This window comes from Carcharhinus amblyrhynchos, chromosome 15, assembly GCF_965287045.1.
Source record: "Carcharhinus amblyrhynchos chromosome 15, sCarAmb.v2.hapA, whole genome shotgun sequence".
Taxonomy (NCBI): domain Eukaryota; kingdom Metazoa; phylum Chordata; class Chondrichthyes; order Carcharhiniformes; family Carcharhinidae; genus Carcharhinus; species Carcharhinus amblyrhynchos.
Window position 1 is genome coordinate 28,232,778 of NC_137338.1, and position 25,827 is coordinate 28,258,604.

Here is a 25,827-nt window from a genome sequence, read left to right on the forward strand (position 1 = left end):
ACCCATCTGGTTCCCTAATGTCCTTTAAGGAAGGAAATCTGCTGTCCTTGTCTGTCCTACATGTGACTCCAAAGCCATAGCAACGTGGTTGACTCTCAACTGCCATCCAAGGCAACGAGGAATGGGCAATAAATGGTGGCTCAGCCAGCGACACCTATGTCCCATGCATGAATTTTTTAAAAAATTCCAAGGCTTTTTTGCACACCTTCTCCCTTTGCCTTTTCGAAGAAGAATCTATAATTTAAGAATACTGTTCCTAATTAATGTTTGACCTTGTTTTCACAGTGCTGATAGCGTGATTATATTAATCATGTTGTTATTACCAGCCTCTCTAAATTTCATAAGCCCTAATAAATAGCGATATTGTGAACTCTTGTAAGCTCTAATAAACAGAAATATTTTGATTACTTGTTTAAAAAAAAATCTGATCTATGTGGGTTACCCCTAGAACTGTCTTTTGCACGTTTGCATCGGAAAATTTGATTCTATGGTTTTGTTTCATTAAGGCATTGCCTGTTGACATTGCATCAGCCTTCCATTATTATAACCTTAATGTTATGGGATACATTTTTTCTTATGTGCCAAGAGATAATACAAGAATGTAGCTAAATTGCATCAAGTTTTAAAAACTCAGTGTTTATAACCTAATTGTAATATTTAGAGTGACATGAAATAGTGCATTTTAAGTCCATGATCTGTTTTAAAGCATGAAACTATCAAGTAACATAGAATAAGTAGATTGCAAACTTAAAAGCTGTTCATCTTGAATCTGCCATTACAATTAAATAATGCTACACTGCTTTTTATTTTAAATGAAGATGAGCTTAGATTTTGGTATCTATTTATTATGCTTTAGGTGTATGTACTTAAAATATGCTACTGTATTTATAGTTCGCATGTCTTGACCTTTTTGCTGCTTTGATGGATCATTGTTCAATTTTTTGACTTTGCTCTTTTTATTTCCTGTCTTTGCACTTGTGGCTGTAAGGCATCAGACAACCTTTGGTTGGTAAGTCATCGTTTCAGAGTAATGTGAAATATAATTTCAATAAAGCCTCTCTGTTCTAAGCCAAACTGACTGCAAAAGCCAAAATTATTTTCTTCCCCTTAGCTAAGGTAGACTTGTTAGATTGTTAAATAATAGCTCATTACAATATAGTACTGTGCCAATTAAACCCCAAGGTATATTGTGAAGTTTGGCTAGATCCTAACTATTTGGTATTTTGGCATTGTGAGGATAATGTGTTTTACCCCAGGTGTGATTCTGTTGACAAACTGGGAAGCTTTTATCAAAACAAACCTTAGTCAATTACACAATTTGACTATAACAAATGAATTAGCTTAACATTTACCAATTGAACAATTTTTGATCATGACAAGATACTTAACCGCTAACCTATCTCTATTACAGTTCAAGCAATATTCCTCTTTTTCAGGCTTATATGCTTGTACTTGTTAACAGTCGTAGAGCTTTTCAAACATCTCGAGAGAAAGATCGTTTCAGAGAGCTGAATTGCTCCAGACAGTAACTGCTCCAGCATTTTCAAAATGACACAAACAGTCATTCCTCAAGCTTAGCTCCTCCTATTCATTGCATGATTCTATCAATCAACTGCTTGATAGAGCAGACGCAGCACGGTTTCCTTAAAGGGAAGTCGTGTCTGACAAATTTACTGGAGTTCTGTGAGGATGTGTCTAGGGCGGTGGATAGAGGAGAGCCGGTGGATGTGGTCTTTCTGGATTTTCAGAAGGCGTTTGACAAGGTACCTCACAAGAGGTTATTACAGAAGGTCAGGGGGCATGGAGTTGGGGGTAGGGTGTTAGCGTGGATAGAGGACTGGTTGTCAAATAGGAGGCAGAGAGTGGGGGTCAACGGGTGCTATTCGGATTGGTGGATGGTGACTAGTGGAGTGCCCCAGGGGTCGGTGCTGGGGCCTCAGCTATTTACTATTTGTATAGATGATCTGGAGGAGGGAACCGAGTGTAGGGTGTTGAAATTTGCTGATGACACCAAAATTGGTGGAAAGGCAAATTGTGCGGAGGGTGGGGAGAGTCTACAGAAGGATCTAGATAGGCTGGGCGAATGGGCCAGGAAATGGCAAATGGAATTTAATGTTGGTAAGTGCGAGGTGGTCCACTTTGGTAGGAATAATGGTAGGAAGGATTATTACTTACGTGGAGAAAAACTGCAGCAGGCGACGGTGCAGAGGGACCTCGGGGTCCTTGTGCATGAGTCGCAAAACCCAGCTTGCAGGTGCAGCAGGTGGTCAGGAAGGTGAATGGGATGCTGGCCTTCATAGCGAGGGGGATTGAATATAAAAGTAGGGAGGTCTTGCTGCAGCTGTATAGGGCATTGGTGAGGCCGCAGCTGGAGTACTGTGTGCAGTTTTGGGCGCCGTATTTACGCAAGGATATTTTAGCCTTGGAGGGAGTGCAGAGGAGGTTTACTAGGCTGATGCCGGAGTTGAGGGGGTTGAGCTATGAGGAGAGGCTGAATAGATTAGGCTTGTACTCGTTAGAGTTTAGAAGAATGAGGGGAGATCTCATTGAGACGTATAAGATGATGAATGGGATGGATAGGATAGAGGTGGAGAGACTCTTCCCGCTCAGAAAGGATAGTAGGACTAGGGGGCATAGCCTCAAGATAAAGGGGGGGCGGTTTAGAACAGAGTTGAGGAGGAACTTCTTCACTCAAAGGGTGGTGAATCTCTGGAATTCTCTGCCCGTTGAAGTGGTGGAGGCTGCCTCGCTAAATATTTTTAAGACGCGGGTTGATGGGTTTTTGAGAGAGGGGATTAAGGGTTATGGGGAGAGGGCGGGAATGTGGAACTGAGCCAAGACAGATCAGCCATGATCTTATTGAATGGCGGGGCAGGCTTGAAGGGCTAGTTGGCCTACTCCTGCTCCTATTTCTTATGTTCTTAACCTAATCAAAACCTGACTCTGAAACCCCAAAGGAAACCTAAGTGAACAAAAATACATTAGGTAAACACACCATTAGCCAAAATCAGTCATTGTCTTGCATTCTCAACATTTGAGCTGCCTATTTATCAAACAAATTGGCATCTAATAAAACACAGCTGACTTTTAAACATACCCCTTACAAGAAGCATGATAAAGCTACATTTCTTAACATTCAATAGCAGTGGTGACTTTGATAGCACTGTTATTATATCACTCAGATGGTGCTGCAGCTTCCAGAGGAACCAAAAATCTACTGCAGGCAATAACATTTCCAAATTAAGACAAAATACTATGGATGATGGAATCCGAAACAAAAGCAGAAAATGCTGGAAAATCTCACCCAAGAGTCATCCAGACTCTCAACGTTGTCTCTATTCTCTCCACAAATGCTGTTAGACCTGCTGAGATTTTCCAGTGTTTTCTGTTTTTGAGTGTGAGTGGTATTTCATGTTTCAATATTGCCTATGCGGTTCAGAATATTTTCTGACCAGAATTTAATGAAATAGGTTGAGTTCCATTTATATTATTTGAGATTATAAAATTCTATGGGATTTTGCATTGCTGTTTTTTCCTCAACCCATCTACTTGTCCCTGAAAACTGCAAGAGTAGCAAGGAATTGAACTGTACACTGCATATCCAGTAAGCATGCAATGCATTTTTTGGACAGGACTTCGAACAGAAAATAAAATAGAAGTAATGCATGACTTTTAAACAACTGCACGTGTAAGAGTGTGCATTTGCTCAGTTGTTTTGTTGCTGCTATGCTACGCGACGCAGCCATGTCATGTTGTGAAGTTCTAGCAAAATCAGTTTAGCATACAAAGTGGACAAAAGTGCTTGCTGAATGAATTGTTGAAGATGTAAAGTGCACTATTGCTGTAAGAGCAATCAGTGATATACTGATATCAAACAGAATGAGTATCGTTCAGAGTACTGCTTGGACTCGGGTGTTTGCACTTGATCTCAACTGTGATATATTTCAGTAGTCACAGGATTATCCAATAGTAAAATACTGAAACAAAGTGGTCTTTCCTAGCCATTCTGTTTAGACCCCTCAACACAACGAGCTTCTAGACATGAGCGAAATACTGCAGATTGCTGAAATCTGAAGTAATAACAAGTGCTGGAAAGAACCCAGCAAAGCTGGCAGCATCTGTATCTCCCTATAACATGTGCATGTATACTCCCATACATGCACGTGTTATACATACTCTGATCTTGGTTCTGTTTCCAAATATGTTTCAGTGCCAGCTATATTATCAAGCAGATGTGCATGCATTTTGTCTGTACCCATGTAGCACCTTGCTAATGGTGATATTGTCATGGTATAATTCGATTTACATTAATGTACCAAAGACGGAAGGTACACACAAATGTGCACGAAACAACATTTGTGACATCTATTTTATAAGAAAAGGCTTCACTCCAACGTTACAAGAATACCCTCCTGCTTCTGATCAAATGCTGATTTTGACCTCAGAATTAGTAAAGCGTGTATCTTGATGAGCACCAAGTATACATACATGAGAATATACATGCACATGCTCTCAAAAAGATAACCTTTTAGTGCAACCATTGAGAACTTAATGTCCTAATTGGCCATTTTATGCCAGCTGTCCTAAAAAAAATTGTAGCTGGGCTCCCAATGATGCCACGGGAGGGATGGACATAACCGAGACAGGCAGATGAAAACAAGGGCATCTCAACATGGTAGTACGCTTGGCTGCCTGCACAGAAGTGAAAAGAAATTAAAGAAGCCCAAAGTAGGATTGTCAAGCTTGCAGGGAAAACCCTTTGCAGGCCTATTAAAGGCTCCCAGTGCAGCGTTTCATCTCTGCCACCCCATCATTGGGCGATAGCCTCCAGCTTAGATGACACTGTGGTCTGCTGCCAGGAAGCTGCCTTTGCATTCTGTGAGGGATTGTCCTGATATCAGTAAAATGCTGAGGCAAAGTAGGACTATTAAGTCTTATAAATTGTTCACCTCCATGAAGGTGGGAATGCATCACTGTGAATCCCATCTGTTTAAATAAAGTTCAAAATTTTACTCGTGACTAATTTTCGTTGTCACCTGTTCTCACTCAAGTCACACAGTTCAAAGATTCCATGCCATGATCCTGGCCCATTTAAAGTGGGGAGGCACAGAGTGAAAAATAACTCCCAGTGAGTTTACTCCCTGAAGATGTGCACTCATTCATTGTTTTTTTTTTACTGTGAGAGCAGTACAAAAATAGGGTTGTGTGTCATTTGGTGATTCGGCCATTCGGACTAACTAAGTGAGTTAGTCTGGCGTCCATGTTTCAGCTGTTGGAAGAACAAGAGGATTATTGAAGACAAGCTGAGACGGTCTGAATACTGTTCAGGTAGCAATTGGAAGCAGTTCACAAGGGCAGGACACAACAGCTGGATTCTCCAACCCCATAAGACAGCCCACAGGAGTCCTGATGCCCTGCTGAATAGGACGTCAGCAAAAGAAATCGGTATTCCCGATAGGCATCGAGGCAGTCAGGTTCCCGCCCATAAGTGGGCAGCACCCTGATAATTATGCAAACCCATTTAATTGTAACACAAACAGATTTAACAGCTTTAGCACCACCCCCGCAGGTGGGCATAGATGTGGCATGCTGGACCCCAAGGGACCCCAGGCATGAGGAAGACCCCCAGACCCCCCCCCCCCCCCCCCCCACCTCACCCCTATTCAAGCCACACGCCTTGGCAGTGCCAACAATGCACTGCCCCTGGTACTGACATGTGGTCTGATGCCTTGGGCCATGAGGGATCACTGACAATGAACTATATTGTGGAAGTGCATATTTATGGATCCTGGTAGTAACTAGATCAAGTTTGATTCTCTTTACATTCAGCTCCCCTTCCCTCTCAGAATAAGTGGCCTATGAAATAGGGAATTCAATTACTTATTCCTTTTGAAGTTGGCTTGTTAGTGCCGAGTGGCAGTGCACTGTTGGCACTTTCAAAGTATGTGGCATGAGTGGGGGGGTGTGAGGGGGAGAGGAAAGGGGGGCCTTTGGGTCTCCGATACAAACACCTTGGGAGCCATGGGACAATCTAGCTGATCCACCAAACCTGTTCATCTTTGGACTGTAGGAGTAAACCACAGCACTTGGTTTCCTGAGACGACTTGCCTGGGTGAATGCAGCTTGAACAGCACTATAGACGTTTGGCACTATCCAGGACAAAGCATCCCACTTCATCCGCTTCCCATGCATAAAAATTCAATCCCTCAACTACTGTCACACAATGATAGCAGTGTGTCTGAAGGGGAAGGGGGGCCTGGGGAGGAAGGATGTGCCTGACAGGGGGGGTGATGGAATAGGGTTGGATAACCTTCATTCCTGTGTGGTGTAGAGGGGTGATTACTTGTTTGTGGGTAGGAAGGAGGATGCCCTCTTTGGTGTGGACTTGGTGAAGCTCCCCTGGTTAGTGGGTGAGCACCATTTAAAATCTTTACAGGGAAGGGTTGGCCTGTCTCTGAAAGCGGAGATTAGGGTGCCCCCTGATCTCAGAACAGCGGGGCTGGCTGGTGGGTTTCGCAAGATGAGTTCATTAGCATTTTTCGGGTGGTGAATTCCACCTGACAGGTGCTGACAACATGAGCAGGAAATACTCCTGTTTTTGATTTTGAATTTTTATTGTCACATGTATTGGGATACAGTGAAAAGTATTGTTTCTTGTGCACTATACAAATAAAGCATACTGTTCATCGTGTACATAGGGGAAAAGGAAAGGAGCGGGTGCAGAACATAGTGTTCAAAGCAAGAGTAAAAGATGGAATTGGAGCGGATGCTGCTGGGGACAAGAAGTTACTTTGCTCTGGCATCATCTTTTCCCACCAGCGTGGGCACTTAGCTGAAAATGGGAGAATTCCACCAGCATTTCTGCAAGTCTTTTTGCTGTCTGTACAACTGAAGGTTTTTATTTAAGACTGCCAACCTCTGTAATTGTTCAAACAGTGCAGCATTAGATTTGCAATGACAGATTCTAAATTTGTAAATGTAATGAATCTACATTTCAACGTGACAGCAATATAGATTCAGTGTAACACAGTATATACATTTGAGTTAGTCAGCCAGGTCTTTGGCTTGACCACTGACTCTTGAGTCAGTAACCAAATCAATAATAGTACATTTATTTGCCTTCGGTTTGTTTCGTACTATTATCTGGGAATATAATTTGACCACAATACTTAATTACTATGTAGCCTGATAAATTCGTATTTAATAAATGGTTGTGCTATTTTTTAACATGTATTTAAACTTATTGAACTTATTCTAATCAATGAATCATTAACATTAGTTAGCCAAGCCACGTCATTATTAATCTGGCTAAATGGTGTGTAGTATTTTATCCTATTAAAATAAGTTACACTGATACACTATAATTTAGCATAATTTTATTGATATCACTTGTCAGTGCCCACGTTTTCTGTTTGCCGCTAATTGTAAAATAATTTCAGAGACTGATAAAAATTTAGTAGTCCTCTTAAATTTTACATTTATTATCTGTTTTTACATTTACTGCATAAAGTTGGTTTATTAAAGGGATAATGTTATCTTTTAATTTCAGAAAATTAATTTGGATGCATAGCAGAAAAGCCTAGCTTCAAAGCAGAGCATTGTTATTTTCTTGTTGATTGAGAACAACAATCAGAATGGGAAAGAAAAGCAAAATATTGCAGATGCTAGAAATCTGAAGTAAAAACAAAGTGATCATGGTACTCAGCAGGTCTGGCAGCATCTGTGGAGAGGGAAACAGAGTTGATGTTTCAGGCTGTGACCTTTTGGCAGACCTGCTGAGTATATCCGTAGTTTTCTGTTGTCAAACAGTGATATTTTTTCCTGTTTCTTTCAATTATTGAGAATGACTGACTGTAATAGACAGCAAACTGACTTGATTTCTGTTCTCACAGCCAGGGTGATCAACTTGTCTGATAAGAAGGTTGACCTTGTGGACAGTTGTTTAGAAGAAACAGGTGGTCTAGGAGTGAACATTGTGGTGGATTGTGGAGGTTTGTACTGTGTCTTAAATATCAATTATAATTCTTGTTGAAGCTTCTCAATTCAACCCATATTTAAATCTTCCATGAACCTTTCACAATATTATGAAATTGTAATATATAATTTCACTTTAGTTTGCTCCTTTTCTATCTTGAAACTGTTGCCTAATGACTGCGATGCAGTTCCATTAAAGCCAGCTGCCATTTGCTTAGCCAAGTGACTGTTGTTCACGTGCAAACTGTTGCAAGAAACGTTGACGGGTTTTCTGAATAAAAAGGGATTCGAACCTGATCTAGTCATTATCATCATCCACAAATGTGCATTTCTGCAAGTGGGTTCATTGTCTTTCAGTTGGGAACAGAAACACCTTTTTTTTTTCATCTATACCTGACTGCAGGGCATTGCAATGAATTAAAAGTCATCCTAACCTTTAAGGGCTGGTATCAGCAAATTGGGCACAGACCAAAAATCAAACTGCAAGTTTCATTGTCAGTATGGCTCAGAGACCGAAACCTTAACTTTGAATCTTTGGGACAACGAAAAGATTGTTTTTAAAATAACTTGCTAATTCAAAGGGTTGGTCCATATGTTACTAATTCTGTTTTGGTTTTCTAGCTGTGTGTAAATGGAGTAATTGTGATTTTAATCCTTGCCGTCAGACTGTCCAGACTTTAATCACAGGACTTGCAGTTGAGCACTTTTTCAATTTAAAGCAAGACTACCGTTTTATCATTCCAAAAATCAGTGAAAATAGGTGGTTTTCACTTAAAGCGAGAGGGTATGAAATTGCTTTCAAACTAATTTTGTTTTACACAGTTTGCTTTATTTTCATCTTCCCGCCTGAATTCCAGAAATGACAATTCCAAGAACCTTCAAATTCTGCTCCATCCCATCATTAAAAATTGTTTGGAAGTTTTCTTATTTCTGCTTGACAGTTAGAATTTCCATTTTAACTCCATCTAACCAACTCAAATTCTTGCAAGCTTCAGAGAGAAAGCAGAGACTGCCAACCATCGGTTATGACTAGATTACAACCCACTCAACTGATGACCAGTTGCTGCCTTTATGCTAACAGCCTGATTTCATGTTGCCAAGTTTTTTATTGTTCCATATTGGAAAACACATCACATTAGTGAACAATGTATTGCTCTGTGTGCAAGTCACCAGGTGAGCACACAGAAGGAAAAACATAATTACTAATTTGGCAAAAAAAGACATGAAATGTTTCTTTCTTTTGTTATTAATGGATGGAAAACCATAGCAAGTTTCTTTCGAGAAGTCTTTAACACACACCTCCACAATGAACAGAGAACTGAGAACTTACTGACATGTAGTTTAAATTTTCTTCTAAAGAAAATCCTCTTTTTGAGCTTGGATAACATTTGTTTGAACAAAATGCATGAGCAGCGAGTGGGGAACATTACATGGGTGTGTCAAGATTCTATATCAGAATGTACAGAAATCTCCGCCTTACAACTCAACCCGGTATTACCACCACAGACTAAGCTGGCCATGTCCGAAAGGACATGGCTGCTTGACTGGGACTGCGGCAAGTGGTGAGGGAAAAACACATTTGACCTTATCCTCACCAACCTGCCTGCCACAAATGCATCTGTCCATGACAATAGCAGTAAGTGAGACCATCGAACAGTCCTTATGGAGACAAAATCCCATCTTCACATTGCTGATGCTCTCCATTCTATTCTGTGGCTCCACCATGGTGCTAAATGGGATAGACTTCAAATAGATCTAGCAGTTCAAGACTGGGCATCCATGAGGCACTGTGGACACCAGCAGCAGAATTGTTCTTGACCACAATCTGTAACCTCATGGCCTGTCATGTCCCCCATTCCATCGTTACCACCAAGCCAGGGAATCAATGCTGGCTCAATTAAGAGTACAGGAGGGCATGTCAGGGACAACACTGGGTATATCTAAAAATGTGTCAATCTGGTGAAGCTACTTGTGTGCCAAGCAGCAAGTAATAGACAGAGCTAAGCAATTCCATACCTAACAGATCAAATCTAAGCTCTGCAGTCCTGCCACATCAAGCCATGAATGGTGGTGGACAATTGGACAACTCATTGGAGGAGCAAGCTCCACAAACATCCCCAACCTCAGTGATGGAGGAGCTCAACACATCAGTACAAAAGATAAGGCCGAAGCATTTGCAATAATCATCAGCCAGACATGCCAAGTTGATCCATCTCTGCCTTCTCTGGAGGTCCCCAGTATCGCAGTTGTCAGTTTTCAGCCGATTTGATTCACTACACATGATATCAGCAAATGGTTGAAGGTACTGGATACTGCAAAGGCTATAGGCCCTAATAATATTCCAGCAATAGTCCAGTAGATTTGTGCTCTGAACTTGCCGTGCCCCTAGCTAAGCTGTCCAGTACATTGGCACTTACCTGGCAACATGAAAAATTGCCCAGGTATGTCCTGTACATGAGAAATGGGACAAATCCAACCCTGCCAATGACTTCCCCCATCAGCCTACTTTGATCATCAGTAATGTGATGGAAGGGTCATTGGTGCTATCAAGCAGCACGTATTTAGCAATAACCTGCTTTTGGACGTTCTTCATGGGATCTGCCAGAGTCATTCTGCTCCTGATCTCATTACAGCCTTGATTCAAACATGGACGGAAAAGCTGAATGCCAGAGGTGATGTGAGAGTGACATTAAGGCAGCATTTGGCCAAGTGTGGCATCAAGGAGATCTAGCAAAACTGGAGTCAGTGGGAAGGTCAATCATCTCAGCTGCAGGAGTTCCTCAGGATAGTGTCTTAGTCCTACCATCTTCAGTTGCTTCATCAATGACATCCTATCCATCATACAGTCAGAAGTGGAGATGTATGTTGATGATGGCACAATGTTCAGAACCATTTGTGGCAGTTCATGATAATGACCACCTCCAACAAGGGAAGATCTCATCATTACCCCTTGACGTTTAATGGCATTAACTAATATTGAATCCTCCACCATCAATATCCTGGGAGTTACTATAGAGCAAAAACTGATCTAAACTAACCATATGGATACAGTAGTTCCCAGAGCACGTCAAAGGCTAGGAATCATGCTGCGAGTAACTCGCCTCTTGATCTCCACAAAGCCTGTCTAAGGCTACAAGACACAGGTCAGGAGTGTGATGGGATATTCTCCACTTGCCTGGATGAGTGCAGCTCCAACAACACTCGAAGCTCAACATCACCCAGGGCAAAGCAGTCGGCTTGATTGCTGTACCTTCCACAAACATGTAATCCCTCTACCACTGAACAGGAGCAGCAGAATGTACCATCTGCAAGATGCACTGCAGGAACTCACAAGGTTCTTTTAAGCAGCAACTTCCAAACCCATGAACAGTACCATCTAGAAGGACAAATGCTGCAGATACCTGGGAACACCACTACCTGGAGTTTTACCTCCAAATCAGTTAGCATTCTGACTTGGAAATAACACCATTCCTTTGCTGTCACTGGGTCGGAATCCTAGAATTCCCTCCCTAACGGCACTATGGTATATCTACACCTCAGGGTTCGCGGCAGTTCAAGAAGGCAGCTCACCGTCACCTTCTGAAGGGCAACTAGGGATGGGCAGTAAATGCTGACCTAGCCAGACACTCTCATCCTGTGAAATCAACGTGAAAGATGAAATTTTGAGTTGTCACCTTGCAACAGACTGGCTCATAGAACAAATAGTGACCCTGGGAGATGGTTAGCTACCCACTGTGTTCACCAGGCACAGTCATCTGGAGTGCAGAAGCTTTTTTTAAAAAAAATAACTAACTAACTCAAAGCTGCAAAAGCGCTGAATTGGCGAGAAAACAACTGGTGTAAATCATGATGGTTCTTTAGTTTGTCTTCAGACCCAAATTTCCTGAACTCTGGACAATTCAGAGTTCACGATTGTGAATCTTGTTAAAAGCTCGGGGAGGGGGGCGGGGGGGGCGACGGAGCCTATACATGCCACGGTCTGACAATTCCAGAACTCTGCGCATGTGCAGTGGCCCCAATCTGTCAGTCTGCAGTTTGCTATCTGGGACCCCCGCACAGCCCACCCTGATTGCTGGCCTCCCTCCAGCCCCAATCGATCCCAATGCAGAATGGCAGCAGGACATCTCCTCGCCCCTTGTCTTAACCCCACCCACACTATGTTCATCTGGCAGTGCTGAGGTGCCCTCGGGCATGGGCACTTTGGACAGTGTCAGAGGGCACAGGCTGGCACTGCAAGGGTGCCCATGCCCAGGGTGCACCACCCTGGCACCTTATCCCCTGGAGGAGTCCCCATTCCTCCCCCCCCCCCCCCCCCCCCAAGTAGGGTTTCTCACTTATTCCCCGCAAATGGGAAGCTACGCTAAATCCCACCAGAGTTAAATACTCCTGGCAGGGTGGGAGATGCTGTCTGGCCCAGAGAATTCTGTGCGGGCCTGATAATGAAATTTAAAGTATATTAAATAAATATTTAAATTACTCTTTTTCTTTCCTGCCAGTTTCCAGCACGGTCCAACTGCACCTGTTCTCCGACTCTGGAGACGTGCATATGTCGGGGAAAACGTGCGTGAATCCCGCGAAATGGCCAACACGCAATTCTTCAATCCTGGCACACCAAAAAATGTGCGTGTCAGAATGGGAAAATCGCCCCCTTATTGGGGGTGTGGTAATTATTGAAGTCTGGTTGCAAACCCAGGGGTTAAAATTCCTCATCCATAATTTTAGCATGAGATCTGATTTTTTTTTTTCTCATGCCAGCGTTTTTGCTAATTTGGAGGAGTCAAGTGTTTAAAAATTGAATCAATCCTTGTTTACTCAGTCTCATCTATCTGCTGTTGAGTTAAATTTTGACAGTTTGCACTTTGATTTTTTTTTCTGTTACAGTGCAGCTGTACAGCAAGGAAGATGAGCCAGCTATCAAATGCCATCTCCCACATAAACATGACATCCTCAGTCTTCTGGCAGTTGCGGGTCACTGGGTAACAACAGAGGAGAATCTGCAGGTAGTCTTAAGAAACTTAGACCATTCAGACCATTTTGTAATTTGTCAATGCAGCACTATTCACCAGTGTACAGGTCATTAAACTTCCTATGAAATCCAGTTGTTCCTATAACTCCCAAAAGTTTCTTTTTCTTTGACTGTCAGACCTGTAGACAGACACACATGTACAGTATGTGTAGCCGTTAAGTTACAAAACCATTTAAAACAATTATAACACAAGTTGGAATAAAAAAGTTAGGGATGGTGTGATTTTGTATCTTATCTTTTTATTTCCAAATATACTTCAATGGTTCATGCATAAAATGAAACATACAACCTTAAATCCTGATGTATGAGTCCTATTTCTGGGTCTGATTTTGTGACTTGCAAGTACAGGGGCAAGGCCTTGCACGCAGGTGTGTCTCAAAGCAGGAATGCCTTCTTAGGTTAACGTTAATATCCCAACATGTTTTGACACGTTTTTGTAATGAATATACAAAGCTCATTGGAAATATTTTCCATGATCTAATCTCCCATATAGTATCATTTGTATGCATCATGGTTGTCTGTTGTATATTAACTTTGGTACCTGAGGTTACATTTCAGTAAAAGCTTTCATTGTAACCTCGCCTCTGAGAACTAAACCGTTGGCCATGCTGTGTTAGCTGTACGTGCTGGCCATGCTTATCATCGGCACAGCGTCTAGCACTGCTGCCTCACAGTATCAGGGATTCCAGCCTTGGGTCACTGTCTGTATGGAGTTTGCACATTCTCCCCATGTCTGCATAAGTTTCCTTCGGATGCTTGGGTTTCCTCCAAAGATCAGTAGGTTAAGTGGATTGGCCATGGTAAATGCACAGGTATGGGGGTGGGTTTGGGATAGATGCTCTTTTGGAGAATCGGTGCAGATTCACTGGGCTGAATGGCCTCCTTCTGTACTGTAGGGATTCTATTAGGAGTGTTGACTTCTAAGGGCATTACACCTGTTCTGTCATATACTGATAGTCTGTGGTATCCAATACAGCTGGATAGTTTTTTTATAATGGTCCAATCTTTAAACAGCATAATTTCATGTCCTTAATAATCTCTACTCTAAATAATTGCTTTCTTTACTTTTTTTTATTCTTCATGTTTGACTTTTTTAAATTTTGAGTTCATCAACATAAAGCAGTAGAAAGCTTTGCACAAGTGCATTGGACCATACCCAAACATCTCTTTCCTACCAAATCCACAAACAGAATGTACTGTCTAATAAGAGAGAAGAATGGCACTGACTCTATCACACCGACCATAATTGCATGTCCCCATTCTTCTCCCCTTCCTCTATCCCCTCTGCTTTTGCCTATTTCCATCGCTGAACATTCTGATTCTGTAGATCATACTTTTTGTCATGGCTTGCCATTTGGAACACCACCGGAGATCAACTAGATTCTAATAAAATAGTTTTAAAACCACTACGCTACTAACTGGTACAGTATGTGACTCAAATTGGTTCCTTATTTCCAAGTTACTTTTTTGTCCCCCCCCCCCCCCCCCCCCCGTGCGTGGGGCTGAAGATATTGTTTGAAAAATATAACCTATTAAACAAAATGCTACATGAACTAAATGTAATTGATATGTTTTTCACCAAACATGTTTTCTTTACTTATTACTTATTTAAAATTCCCCCTCAAAATTCAGATATCCTGCTTGCAATTTAGAGTCTAGTTCCAGTAATCCTCTTCATCATGCTTCCTCTCCACTTCCACATGCTAATTATGTTCTCACTTTTTGAGCATCTCCCTCTTCTGACAAGGTTTCTTTGTACATTACACTTTTAAGTTCATGCACATCAGATGCAGATGTTCAACTTTTAAGTTGTTTTTGCTGTGCTCTGTTTTCAGTTAGCCTTGCAGTAGCATTGTGCTTATGTTACAGGATAAATAACCTAGAGGCCTGAACTAATAGTCCAAGAATGTTGCCATACGTTTTGAGGATTGGACCATTTAAAAAGAAAACTAAAAATTTTGAATTTTTTGGTTTGATTTATTATTGTCACATATACAGTGAAAAGTATTGTTTCTTGTGCACCGTACAGACAAAACATATCGTTCATAGAGAAGGAAACAAGACAGTGCAGACTGGAGTATTACAGTCATAGCTAGGGTGTAGAGAAAGATCAACTTAATGGAAGGTAAGCCCATTCAAAAGTCTGACAGCAACAGGGAATAAGCTGTCCTTGAGTTTGTTGATACGTGACATCAGACTTCTATATCTTTTTCCCAAAGAAAGAAGGTGGAAGAGAGAACGTCCAGGGTGCGTGGAGTCCTTGCTTATGCTGGCTGCTTTGCCAAGGCAGTGGCAAGTGTAGACAGAGTCAATGGATGGGAGGTTGGTTTGTGTGACTGTAAAGCCCCAACTGGGTCTCTAAAGCCCTAACTGAGTCACTAATGTCCTTCACTGAATGTGTTTGCGTCCGTGTTCCACTTCTAGGCCAATGTGTATCTCTTAGATGCCCTCTAAATTGGGTAATTTCTACTTCCAGAGCTTGATCCGTCAGACAGTCAATATCTGGCAACTAGAAAGAACTTGCAAAAGCCTTCCATAACCACAGGATGTGACACACGCACACATACTAACAAGAGTGACTGTATAGTGATAAGTAAAGGAAAGTATGATGATTTTCCTCCTTTTAACAAAGGTGCCAAAGCCAAATATAACATTTCTATGACCATTAAGTCAGAAACTGGCACACACCAGGAAATCAAACTTGTGACCATCCAGGTCTTAAACAGCTAAGCTATTTGGGTGCAAGCAGAAATTTTACTCAAGATTTAAAGCATACAGAAAGTTGCCATATTTGGTAGATTTTTTTGGTTGTTAAATTATAATATCCCTTTTAAGCCAATTAATTTCTACTTTCACAGCTTGATCCGCCAGATAGTCAATTTCTGTTTCACAAGGGAGCAACCATTTCATTCCTGAATGAGGAAGTGTGGCAACTATCAAGTATGCAACAAGGGAAGTACCTGCGTATCCTTTCCTGTTACTCTTTGGAGAACTTCATTGAGGCACTTAAGTAAACACTTAGGAATTGAATAATGAGGTCGAGAGCATTATTGAATCATGGAATTCCTACATGCAGAAGGAGGCCATTCAGCCCATCAAGCCTGCACCGACAACAATCCCTCCCAGTCTCTATCCCAGTAACTCCACATATTTACCCTGCTAATCCTCCAACCTACACATCTTGGGCACTAATGGGCAATTTAGCATAGATAATGAACGTATCCTGCACATCTTTGGACTGTGGGAGGAAACCAGAGCACCCTGAAGAAACCTACACAGATAGGGGGAGAATGTGCAAACTGCACGCAGTCACCCGAGGCCGGAATTGAACTTAGCACTGTGAGGCAGCAGTGCTAACCACTGTGTCACCATGCTGCCCCCAAATGGTATACGTATATTTTTAATGTTATGTTCATTAAGATTTTCCAGACAAAAACACAAAATATAAACTTCAGAGTGCATGAATGTCTTGAGAGAGAACAAAATAAAGTCAATGTTCACAGAAAAGAATTAACTTGTGTACAACATCCCCTCCAAATACATGCATAGCTGCCTCACAGTGCGAGGGAACCAGGTTCAATTCCCAGCTCGGGTCATTGTCTCTGTGGAATTTGCACAGTCTCCCTGTGTCTGGGTTTCCTGTGGGTGCTCTGGTTTCCTCCCACAGTCCACAGATGTGCTGGTTAGGTGGATTGGCTAAACTGTCCCTCAGTGTGAAAATCCCCTAGTTGCCTGTTCAGATACACAAACTTCATTGCAGTGTAAATATAAGCCTACTTGTGATACTAATAAAGAAACTTTTAAATAAAAAATTGCTGGTCTTCTGAGGACATAAACAGAGAAATAAAATGGGATTCAATTGAATGAAATAGCTCGCACCACAACCCTCCCACACCCTTGGGAGTTTAGAATTCTGTGCTGGCACTCAGCAGCATGTTCCCCTTCCCTGACACTTTCCTTCACGGTCCACTCACTTGGCACTACCCCAGCACATTGGCAGTGCCCAGCTGGAACTGCCAGGGCACCCAACTGCACTGCCAGGCTACCCAGTGGCCATGCTAGTGTGCCTAGTGGCTATTGCTGTTGTGCCAGGTGGGCAGAGCCAGTGTGCTAGGTGGCACAGTCAATGTGTCCAGTTGGTACTGCTGGGGTGTCTGGTAGGCATTGACCAACCATGCCCCTAACCCCCTGGAGCTTCAGTGGCCTCCAAACCCTTCCCCCCCCCCCACCCCCCTCCCCCAGGATGTGACTATTGCTCCAGCTCTCTGCTTGTAGAAGCTACTAATGATTCTTGCCATTATCATGCAGCACCTGAAGGCTGGAGAATTCAATGCACAAGGATTTGAATGGGCTATGCAGAATTAAATGCTGCTTTAAATGTTATAATCAGACTTGCTCCCTTTCTGGGCAATCCAGTCACTGTCCTAAGAAAGAGGCTGGGAGACTCAAACTGTTTGGCACTGTGTATGCTTGCATGCTATTCTCCAGGACTAGCGTGATCCATTAACGACTCAGTGAGGTCGGAGAATCACCCCCAAGATTTTTTAATGAGAGGCTGAGTTGTAATTTCTCTGCATGTGCTATGAATTATAACGAAATCTTGTAAAGTTTAGTGGTAGAGTCACCTAGCGCCTTCCTTATTTTTTCCAATTTAATGAATATAACACATCTTTAGTCCAGTAAGAATAGGATGGAGGAGCACAAGATTTCCATCCAAGTAAAATAAAATATTTTGCTAGAAGAGTCACAAAAGCTAGGAAATTGCTTTTATATTTGGCTAATGGAAAGGTTGTTGGTAGCGCACCAAAAGGTGCCGTCAGTGGAATTCTGGCAATATTTCAGAAATACTTATATTATAGAAATAGCTGTCCAGTAACACTAAGGATGGGCAAGACCAAAACACCTGCATCAAGGTGGCAGGGGCTTAAAGATACCTGTCACAGATGGGATCGATACTTTGATGGGATCAATACCTTGACAAATCTTGGATTGTCTGACTTTAGTCAAATGGCTACTATGGAAGGCTTTATATCATGTCACACCATGTTTAAGCATAGACAGATGAAGAATGAATGCGATGTAATACTGCACCCCATGTCTCATCTGTGAATTCCTCACCTAAGTCTTGGTCCCATAAGGTTGATAATGAAGAGCTGTGAAGAGAAATAATTTTAGCATATAAAATAGTTATAACTCCTTTAATACTTGGATTGGGGTCAAAATGCATTAATAGGGGGGTGTAAGAGAAGTGTAGGGAACCAAAGGGTACCCATACAAAGTTGCATACTTGCAAGTATCTGAATAAGTCTTTGGGCAGCTAATATTTTAGCTGACAGCTTAAGATCCACATTGAACAATGGGAACTACATGCAAGGGGATCTTTCTTTAAGATCAACAAACTTGAGGCCTGTTTTAGGGTTTGAGGGAGATTTAAATGATTCATGAAACATATTTAGTTTGTCTGAGAATAATTTTTATGAAACTCAGTTGGTTTCCGTCTAATCCTGGGAATTTTCCATATTGCATGGTCCGAGCTGCCTTAATGAGTTGCTTAGAGGAGCCTTTCACCATAGAAGTTACTGAATCGAGATCAATGGTGGATTTATTCAAAAATTCAAAACATTTCTCAAGGCCAAATTTCTTAGTAAGATGTCTGGATTTGTACAAGGCAGCATTATATCCTTTAAATTGATTGTTTATCTGCTGAGGATCAACTGATATGCCTGCAGAGGTTTGAAGCTGTGAAATTACCTGGATTATAGAATCTGTACATTTTGGAAAGAGGCCATATGGCCCATCAAGTCTGCACCAACTCTCTGAAAGAGCACCCCACCCAAGTCCTCCCTGCCACCTTATCCCTGTAGCTCCACTCATTTACCATGGCTAATTCCCCTAACCTACAGACTTTTGGACACTAAGGGCCAATTTACCATGGCCAATCCACCTAACCTGCACATTGTTGGACTGTGAGAAAAAACCGGAGCACCCGGAGGAAACCCACACAGACACAGGGTGCATGTGCAAACTGCACACAGTCACCCATGACCAGAATTGAACCCGGATCTCTGGCCCAATAGGGCAGCAGTGCTAACCATTGTGCCACATTGCTGCCCTGGTCGAGCATGATTGACGCAGTTGGTGGGCCAGCAATTTACTTGCCTTGTCACCATGTTCATAATTAAATAGCATCTCCTCAGTTTGATGTGTAGACAGGATATCAAAGTTAGCAAGTAATAGGTGGTCTCCTTGTACGTAAAGCTGGAGATGGATTAGTGGCATAAACATTGTCCAAATGAATATGTTCTGATAGTTCAGATATTGTTTTATTACTCCATATTGCATGCTGCCTATGAAAGAAAACAATGTGTCTTAAGTAAGCCTTCAAAGACTCCCTTAGATCAGAGGTGAGGATGTCAGGGGTATCGTTAATAGCTATCTGGGCCAACTAAATGTTAACAAAGTCATCACCTGAAAGTATACGTGTATTAAATTGCCATGACGAAGATGATTCGGCCCTGCCATCAAATAGTAAATCCATTGTTAGGGGAGCATGGTAGCACTGTGTGAGCAGGAGCGGACAACTGGAAGAAGTTTATTATGTAATAAATAATCAGTATGTGCATATGTAGGTGTAATGTGGAGATGCCAGCATTGGACTGGGGTAAACACAGTAAGAAGTCTGACAACACCAGGTTTAAGTCCAGCCGATTTATTTGATAGGAAACTTGGAAGCTTTTGGGGTTTGCCCCTTCGTCAGGTGAATGGAGAGTTCTGGCTGAGGCCTGAACTCTCCATTCACCTGACGAAGGGGCAAACCCCGAAAGCTTGTGAGTTTACTATCAAATAAATTGGTTGGACTTAAACCTGGTGTTGTCAGACTTCTTACCATATGTCGGTGAACAGGGGAAAAGGAGTATTCTAGTCAGATTGAAGAAAAAGCATAGCTGGTCTTTTCAGCCAATAGTACTTTCTGCAGTAAGTTGTGAAACTGCAGCATTTAGATTCTAGGCATCTTCCTCCCATTGGTGCTAATAAATAATGAACAATCTGAAAGATATTGGTAATCACCCAGTAGAGTGTCAAATCAAACTATCATCAGCAATAACTCTGCTCTCAGTTACACAGTGAGAAAATCCAGTCTAATTAATCTAACCTGTTATAGACTTCACCAGATTTGTCAAATTCATGCCTCTGCAGTTTCTCAGTGACCTTGTTCACCTCCAATAAACAAGGTGTACAGACTCTTTTTATAATCCCTCAAGTGTATCAATATATCAAAGAAATTTTCTTTGATTTACTAGGATGCTACCGGGACTTGATGGTTTGAGTTATACAGAGAGGCTGGATAGACTGGGACTTTATTCTCAGGAGCGTAGAAGGCTGAACGGTGATCTTATAGAGGTCTATAAAATAATGAGGGGCATAGATCAGCGAGATAGTCAATATCTTTTCCCAAAGGCAGAAGAGTCTAAAACCGGAGGGCATATGTTTAAGGTGACAGGGGAGAGATAAACAAGTGTTCGGAGGGCAATTTTTTCATATACAGGATGGTAAGTGTCTGGAATAAGCTGCCAGAGGTGGTAGTAGAGGTGGGTACAATTTTGTCCTTTAAAAAGCATTTAGACAGTTACATTGGTAAGGTGGGTATAGAGGGATATGGACCAAATGCGGGCAATTGGGATTAGCTTAGGGGCTTAAAAAAAAGGGTGGTATGGACAATTTGGGCCGAAAGGCCTGTTTCCATTCTATAAACTGCTATGACTCTAAATAGGTACAATGATAGTGTGTTGACTCACATTGCAACATTTCTAGCTTAGCTGCCTATTCAGCACTTAGACACTTTCCTCAATTTTTCTCAGTACTGATGCGGTCATACGCAGAACTGATTGATGCTGGAAAGTGATGATTACAGTGAAGTTATTAAAATGTGTGTGCTTTAGCAATAGTTTGCAGCCGTTCTCACCCATAAGTGTTTTCCAATAGTACAGTGCAGTGGTGGTTAGTAAACAAAGATGAGTTGGGAAGAGTAGCCTGGGCAACTCACTTCAATGGCTTGGTTCCATTCTGCAACTTAATTCTGTAATATTCAGATATACTCCCTTCTCTGCCTCTTTGACTCAGTAAAGAGGATACATTATGCTTAAACGCGTGCACAGAGTTCTGCTCGATTGTTTTGAACTTTTTAACTTCAATAATTGTAATGCACAGGCTAACATTAAGCAATTAAGGTTTTTTTAAGCTTCGAGTTCCTCTGTTTGAGCTGCACTTACTCAGTCCGTGTGGCTTTGTACCTGAAAGCCAACTTCATACCAAAGCTGAACTGAGGCAGTTTTGGCTCCAATTGTACTGCATATTTTGTGTGTTGCTGTGAAGCCAATACCGTTCAGTATTCAGAGTGTGCAGTGTAACTAGGCTATAAGTCTCAGTCTTAACAAATTTGTGGTGGGAGGGATAAAATAGAGACATGAGGAAGGATATTACCCAAACCTTTATATATTAGATACAGTAAAGTTTCAGAATATTTTTACATCTATTCTATCATTAACTGTTCTATTGCTAGTTTTATTTAAAATTGATTCCCTGTTTGTTGTTCTCATTGTGGCAATGAGAGAAATCATAGTTTGAAGTTGTGCATTTTGTGACAGAAAGTCCTTATATTTCTAAAGAATGTAACAATCCCTGAAGGCTTTTCTCATGTTCTGCCTATCCTTTCCAATACACAAGCAATTAACTACATTAACTTCATCCTCTCGCCATTTTCCTACAATCTTCTCTTCTCCCTGTTGATGATGTTGGGATAATTTCCTGTGCTTGCCAGTACCCATGTGGATGTCCTCATTGTATAATCAAGAGGGGCAATTTTTTTCAGAGTGGTGAGTGTTTGGAATAAGCTGCCAAAGATAATAGTAGAAGGGTACAATTTTGTCTTTTAAAATGGCTTTACATGGATAAAATGGGTATAGAGGAATGTGGGCCAAACACTGGCAATTGGGACTAACTTAGTGGTTTAAAAAAAAGAGTGGCATGGACAAATCAGACCAAAGGGCCTGTTTCCATGCTGTAAGTCTCTATGACTATGGCAACCAAAAGGCTGTTCAATTGCAGGAAGCATTGCAACCAAGCATAAGCCTATCCTGGTCTGACATATCTCACAGACATTTATAGCTAGCAGGACCTTGACTGGGAGTTCACAACCACTCTCTCCACCTCGCTCCCCCCACTCCTCATTTTCCACCTCCTCCTCCAGCCCAATAACTCAGTTTTGATTTCCACCATTTTAGTATGTTTGCTTCCAGCTCGACTGAGATTAGCAGGCTCAGCACAGACCAGCGATCAAACCTGTGACCTTTTAGCTGGTCTGTTGAAGCTCAGCCAGCCACTGACTTGATTTAACATTGCAGAATGCGAATCTGGCATTTTAATAAGTTTTTATTTCCTCCCTGTGTGCTTGTATTTTTCTTTCTCTGACGGGGTTTTTGTTTGCATAATCTCATTTTAAAAATGGGGCTTTTTATTTTACAAGATTTTTACAGTACTCATACAAGTTTAGAAAATGCAAATCAGACCAATAAAGGAAACAATTCTGGAATGGTGAAACAGTTACATTATAGTGTTAAAGACACAACAGTTTAGAAACAAGGAAGTTGTATAGATGAAAGAATTTTGTATATTCTATGTATTTTGTTGTCCTACATTTCGTTACATGCAGCTTATTATGCCTGAATGCCATTGTCTAGATATTTTGAAGGATGTCATGGAGAAGCTGTCCAGTGGAACCTTTCGGTAAACATATTCATATTTGCTCTAGCTGCTCCTGCGGCTGAATTTTATGAGCTGCCTGTAATTAGGGTGCTGTGCCATTTGTGACTTGCCCACTAACGGCTGCAATTGCCCCAACTGCAATTTTACAAGTAGCAGGGAATGCACTGGTGGGTCACCCACCAATTGTAGTGCCAAGTAATGCCCAATTAAGGACACTGATTTAACAGGCTGGTGCTCAATATATAGCCTGGTAGGTTTAACCTTGCAAGATTCTGGTCTGTTATAAGGTGGGGTGCCACTTGCTAGGCTCTGTGTACCCCCGCTCCTTCCCCCAGTTTCGCCTTCAAGTCCAGCATCCCCACTCCTCAACTGGGACCTGCCAGTCTGGCTCCAGCAAGATCCTAGAAACACCCTCAGTCCATCTCTGAAGACCACCTCCTTGGCCTACCTATGACAGCCACAGTAGCCACTGCTCCTGTTGGTGTCTCATGGAGACAAACCAAAGTTCCATCTTGAACTAGTTAAGAGGCTGTCATCCAAAAAACTGAAGTGGGCTAGCCCCGGGCGTTTTCGCTAGTGTACATGGAATCCTCTTATGCATAATCTGCCTTTCAAACGTAGTTGAATAATAAGTGATAACGATGATGAAACGTTCAGAGCTGAAATTAAGATTTCAGTCCTTTTGTTAAACATATGTACATATGGATGTATTACACAATATCTCTGAGGATACACGCAGTGAAAACACATGTTTGATACATTACGTATGATTATATTTAAAATGGGTGATGGGTGATGAGGTGAAAACCATTGACTAAATGTTTTTGGGAATGCTGCTTGCCTTGTCTCTGAAAGAAAGAAAAGAAATATAAAGGTATTTTGGAGACTTTGCACAGTGTCTAGACATTTCCAACTGTTTGTCTCTTTTCAGGCCTCAGTTGGATGAACCCATTCCTGTATATGAAGCCACAGTTGCCATGGAGATGGTTCAGAAGAAACAAGTCAAGAAAAAGCAAGTTGTTCGGCTCTGAGACAATGTTGTGATAACTAATTTCTGTGACCAGCTAGAAGAGTGGTGCTGTCTCCACAAGCATCTGTATTACTCTGACCAATTTGACAGCTTCAGGTCCACTTCAGTACAGCCACCTATTTCCTTACAATGCTGCAGTAGGTAGCAATTTATTGAAAAGCTTAACTTTTAAAGCCTCTGAAATCATCTGAGAAGACATAACCACGTTTTATTTTACTGCTTTGATTGCTGCTTGCACTGTTCCCTATCAGTTTACTGCGAGACCTCTTCAACAGGAAAGTAGTTGGTGGAAACTATGTAGAGTCGCAATTTCTACCCCACATCCCAATAAGCAAGAGTCAGCATTTTGTAATGTATAAACTGTTAAAAAGCATCCACTTTGGTTTATTGGATATAAATGTTTAACTACCTAATGAAGATAAGCGCATGGATAAATTGTTTAATTTATTCAGTGAGTGTCTCTAAAGACAGACCTCGCGTGTTGCCTGAAATTAATTAGACAGGATTACCAGGACATGAGATTGCTGTAGCATAGCCTGTTGTCTATAAAGTCAGCTCGGTAGTGCAGTGGTTTTAAGATAAAAGTCTGAATCAGCTGTATTCTGTATCAGCTCTATGGTTGTGAAGTGATGTTGCAAAACCTCTTAATTCGCAAAACCTCTTAATTCACACACCCCTCACCAAAGTTACCCTGGAAACAGAAGAGTCATTTCTTAACTCAGCTAATTTAAAACAATTTCAAACCACGTTTCTCTCTGCTTTCAGAACCTGATGAGAATAAGTTACTTTAGTTTGGCTCTGTATCAGCCGCTTTGTCTAAAATAAACTTTTTTTTTCCAAAGCTGGTTAGTGTGAATTGTTTATAATCCCCTGCACTAGCTTTGTCAAGCATGTTGGCGCAGGCCTGTGTCTTTGTAATTCCGGAGCAATCATTGTCTGTTCTGGGCTGAGGCAATTCTATCGCTCCAGCAGTCTCTGACAATTATAGAAAGCAGTTGAATATGTAATAAATAAAAGTTTTAGAAGGCTGATTTGCTGGAGTTCCTTTTCCTTTTGGCTGTGTCAATAAGAACTGATGCTCAATCACAGGAAAAAGTTTAGCTTTCTGGAGCTGTTGATACTGAGCTGGAGCAAGGTGAAAATGGTTTGTAAAATTTTGAAGTCTATTTTTTTTGAAAAAAAAGCTTTGAAACGATGCCAGGGGATTGGCAACTGTGATATTCATGCAGCAAGTGGTTAGGACCTGGAAAGCACTGCCTGCTAGTGTGGTGGAGACAGCTTTAATCATAACTTTCAAAAGTGAATTGGATAAGCAACTGAAGAGAAAAATATTTGTAGGACTAAGGAGAAAGCATGGGGGCAGTGGGGCCAACTGAGATGTTTTTGCAGAGAATCACCACAGACACAATGGCCTCATCTGTGCTGTTATGATTTTGATTCCACAACTATGCCAACTTCTAACTCCTTGCTGTCATGTAAAATGTGTTGCATGTATTTGTTAATATTTAATCCCAGTATATGGATGGTGTTAGTAAAATAAGTGGCCTTACTGCTCGCATTCCATTCCTGCAAAGGAAGAGGAATGTAGTCATGGAATGAAATTCCAGAAAAAGTTGATACTTGTGGCGAAGCGGGGAAAACAGCAAAACCTGGGTAAATGAAATATTTCTGTTTCATAAACTAGTACTTTTTTCCCTCCCTCAGATGTTTGAAATTAAACTGTCATAGTTAAGGTGGAGATATTTTGCAGAAACTGTCCCAATAGTTGTAAATTGTTTCCTACAAAGAAAAGTACAGCACAGGAACAGATTCGTTGGCTCTCCAAGCCAGTGCTGATCATGAAGCTCTAACTAAACTAAAAAAAACCTGCCCTTACTCTGTCTATGTACCTCTATTCCCTCTCTATTCATGTACCCATCCAAATGCCTTTTAAATGTTGGTAATGTGCCTACTTCCACCATCACCTCTGGCAGCACATTGCAGCCTCCCACCATCCTCTGCATGAAAAACTTCCCCTGCGCATCTCCCTTAAACT

General features: G+C 41.6%; 1 protein-coding gene across 2 annotated transcripts in view; it reads left to right on the plus strand.

Moving 5' to 3' along the window:
- Positions 1 to 24,633, plus strand: part of cryzl1 (crystallin, zeta (quinone reductase)-like 1) — a 59,000-nt gene extending 34,367 nt beyond the window's left edge. Inside the window, exons 9-14 of one of the 2 annotated variants that reach the window (XM_080203674.1) lie at positions 989 to 1,009; positions 7,893 to 7,991; positions 12,856 to 12,974; positions 15,859 to 15,964; positions 22,738 to 22,783; positions 23,694 to 24,633. In XM_080203674.1, coding sequence (XP_080059800.1) covers positions 989 to 1,009; positions 7,893 to 7,991; positions 12,856 to 12,974; positions 15,859 to 15,964; positions 22,738 to 22,783; positions 23,694 to 23,793 — 491 coding nt within the window. In that variant the 3' untranslated portion in view covers positions 23,794 to 24,633. The remainder of the gene's footprint in view (positions 1 to 988; positions 1,010 to 7,892; positions 7,992 to 12,855; positions 12,975 to 15,858; positions 15,965 to 22,737; positions 22,784 to 23,693) is intronic. The other variant, XM_080203675.1, reaches the window with a different exon arrangement.
- The last annotated feature ends 1,194 nt before the right edge of the window (positions 24,634 to 25,827 follow it).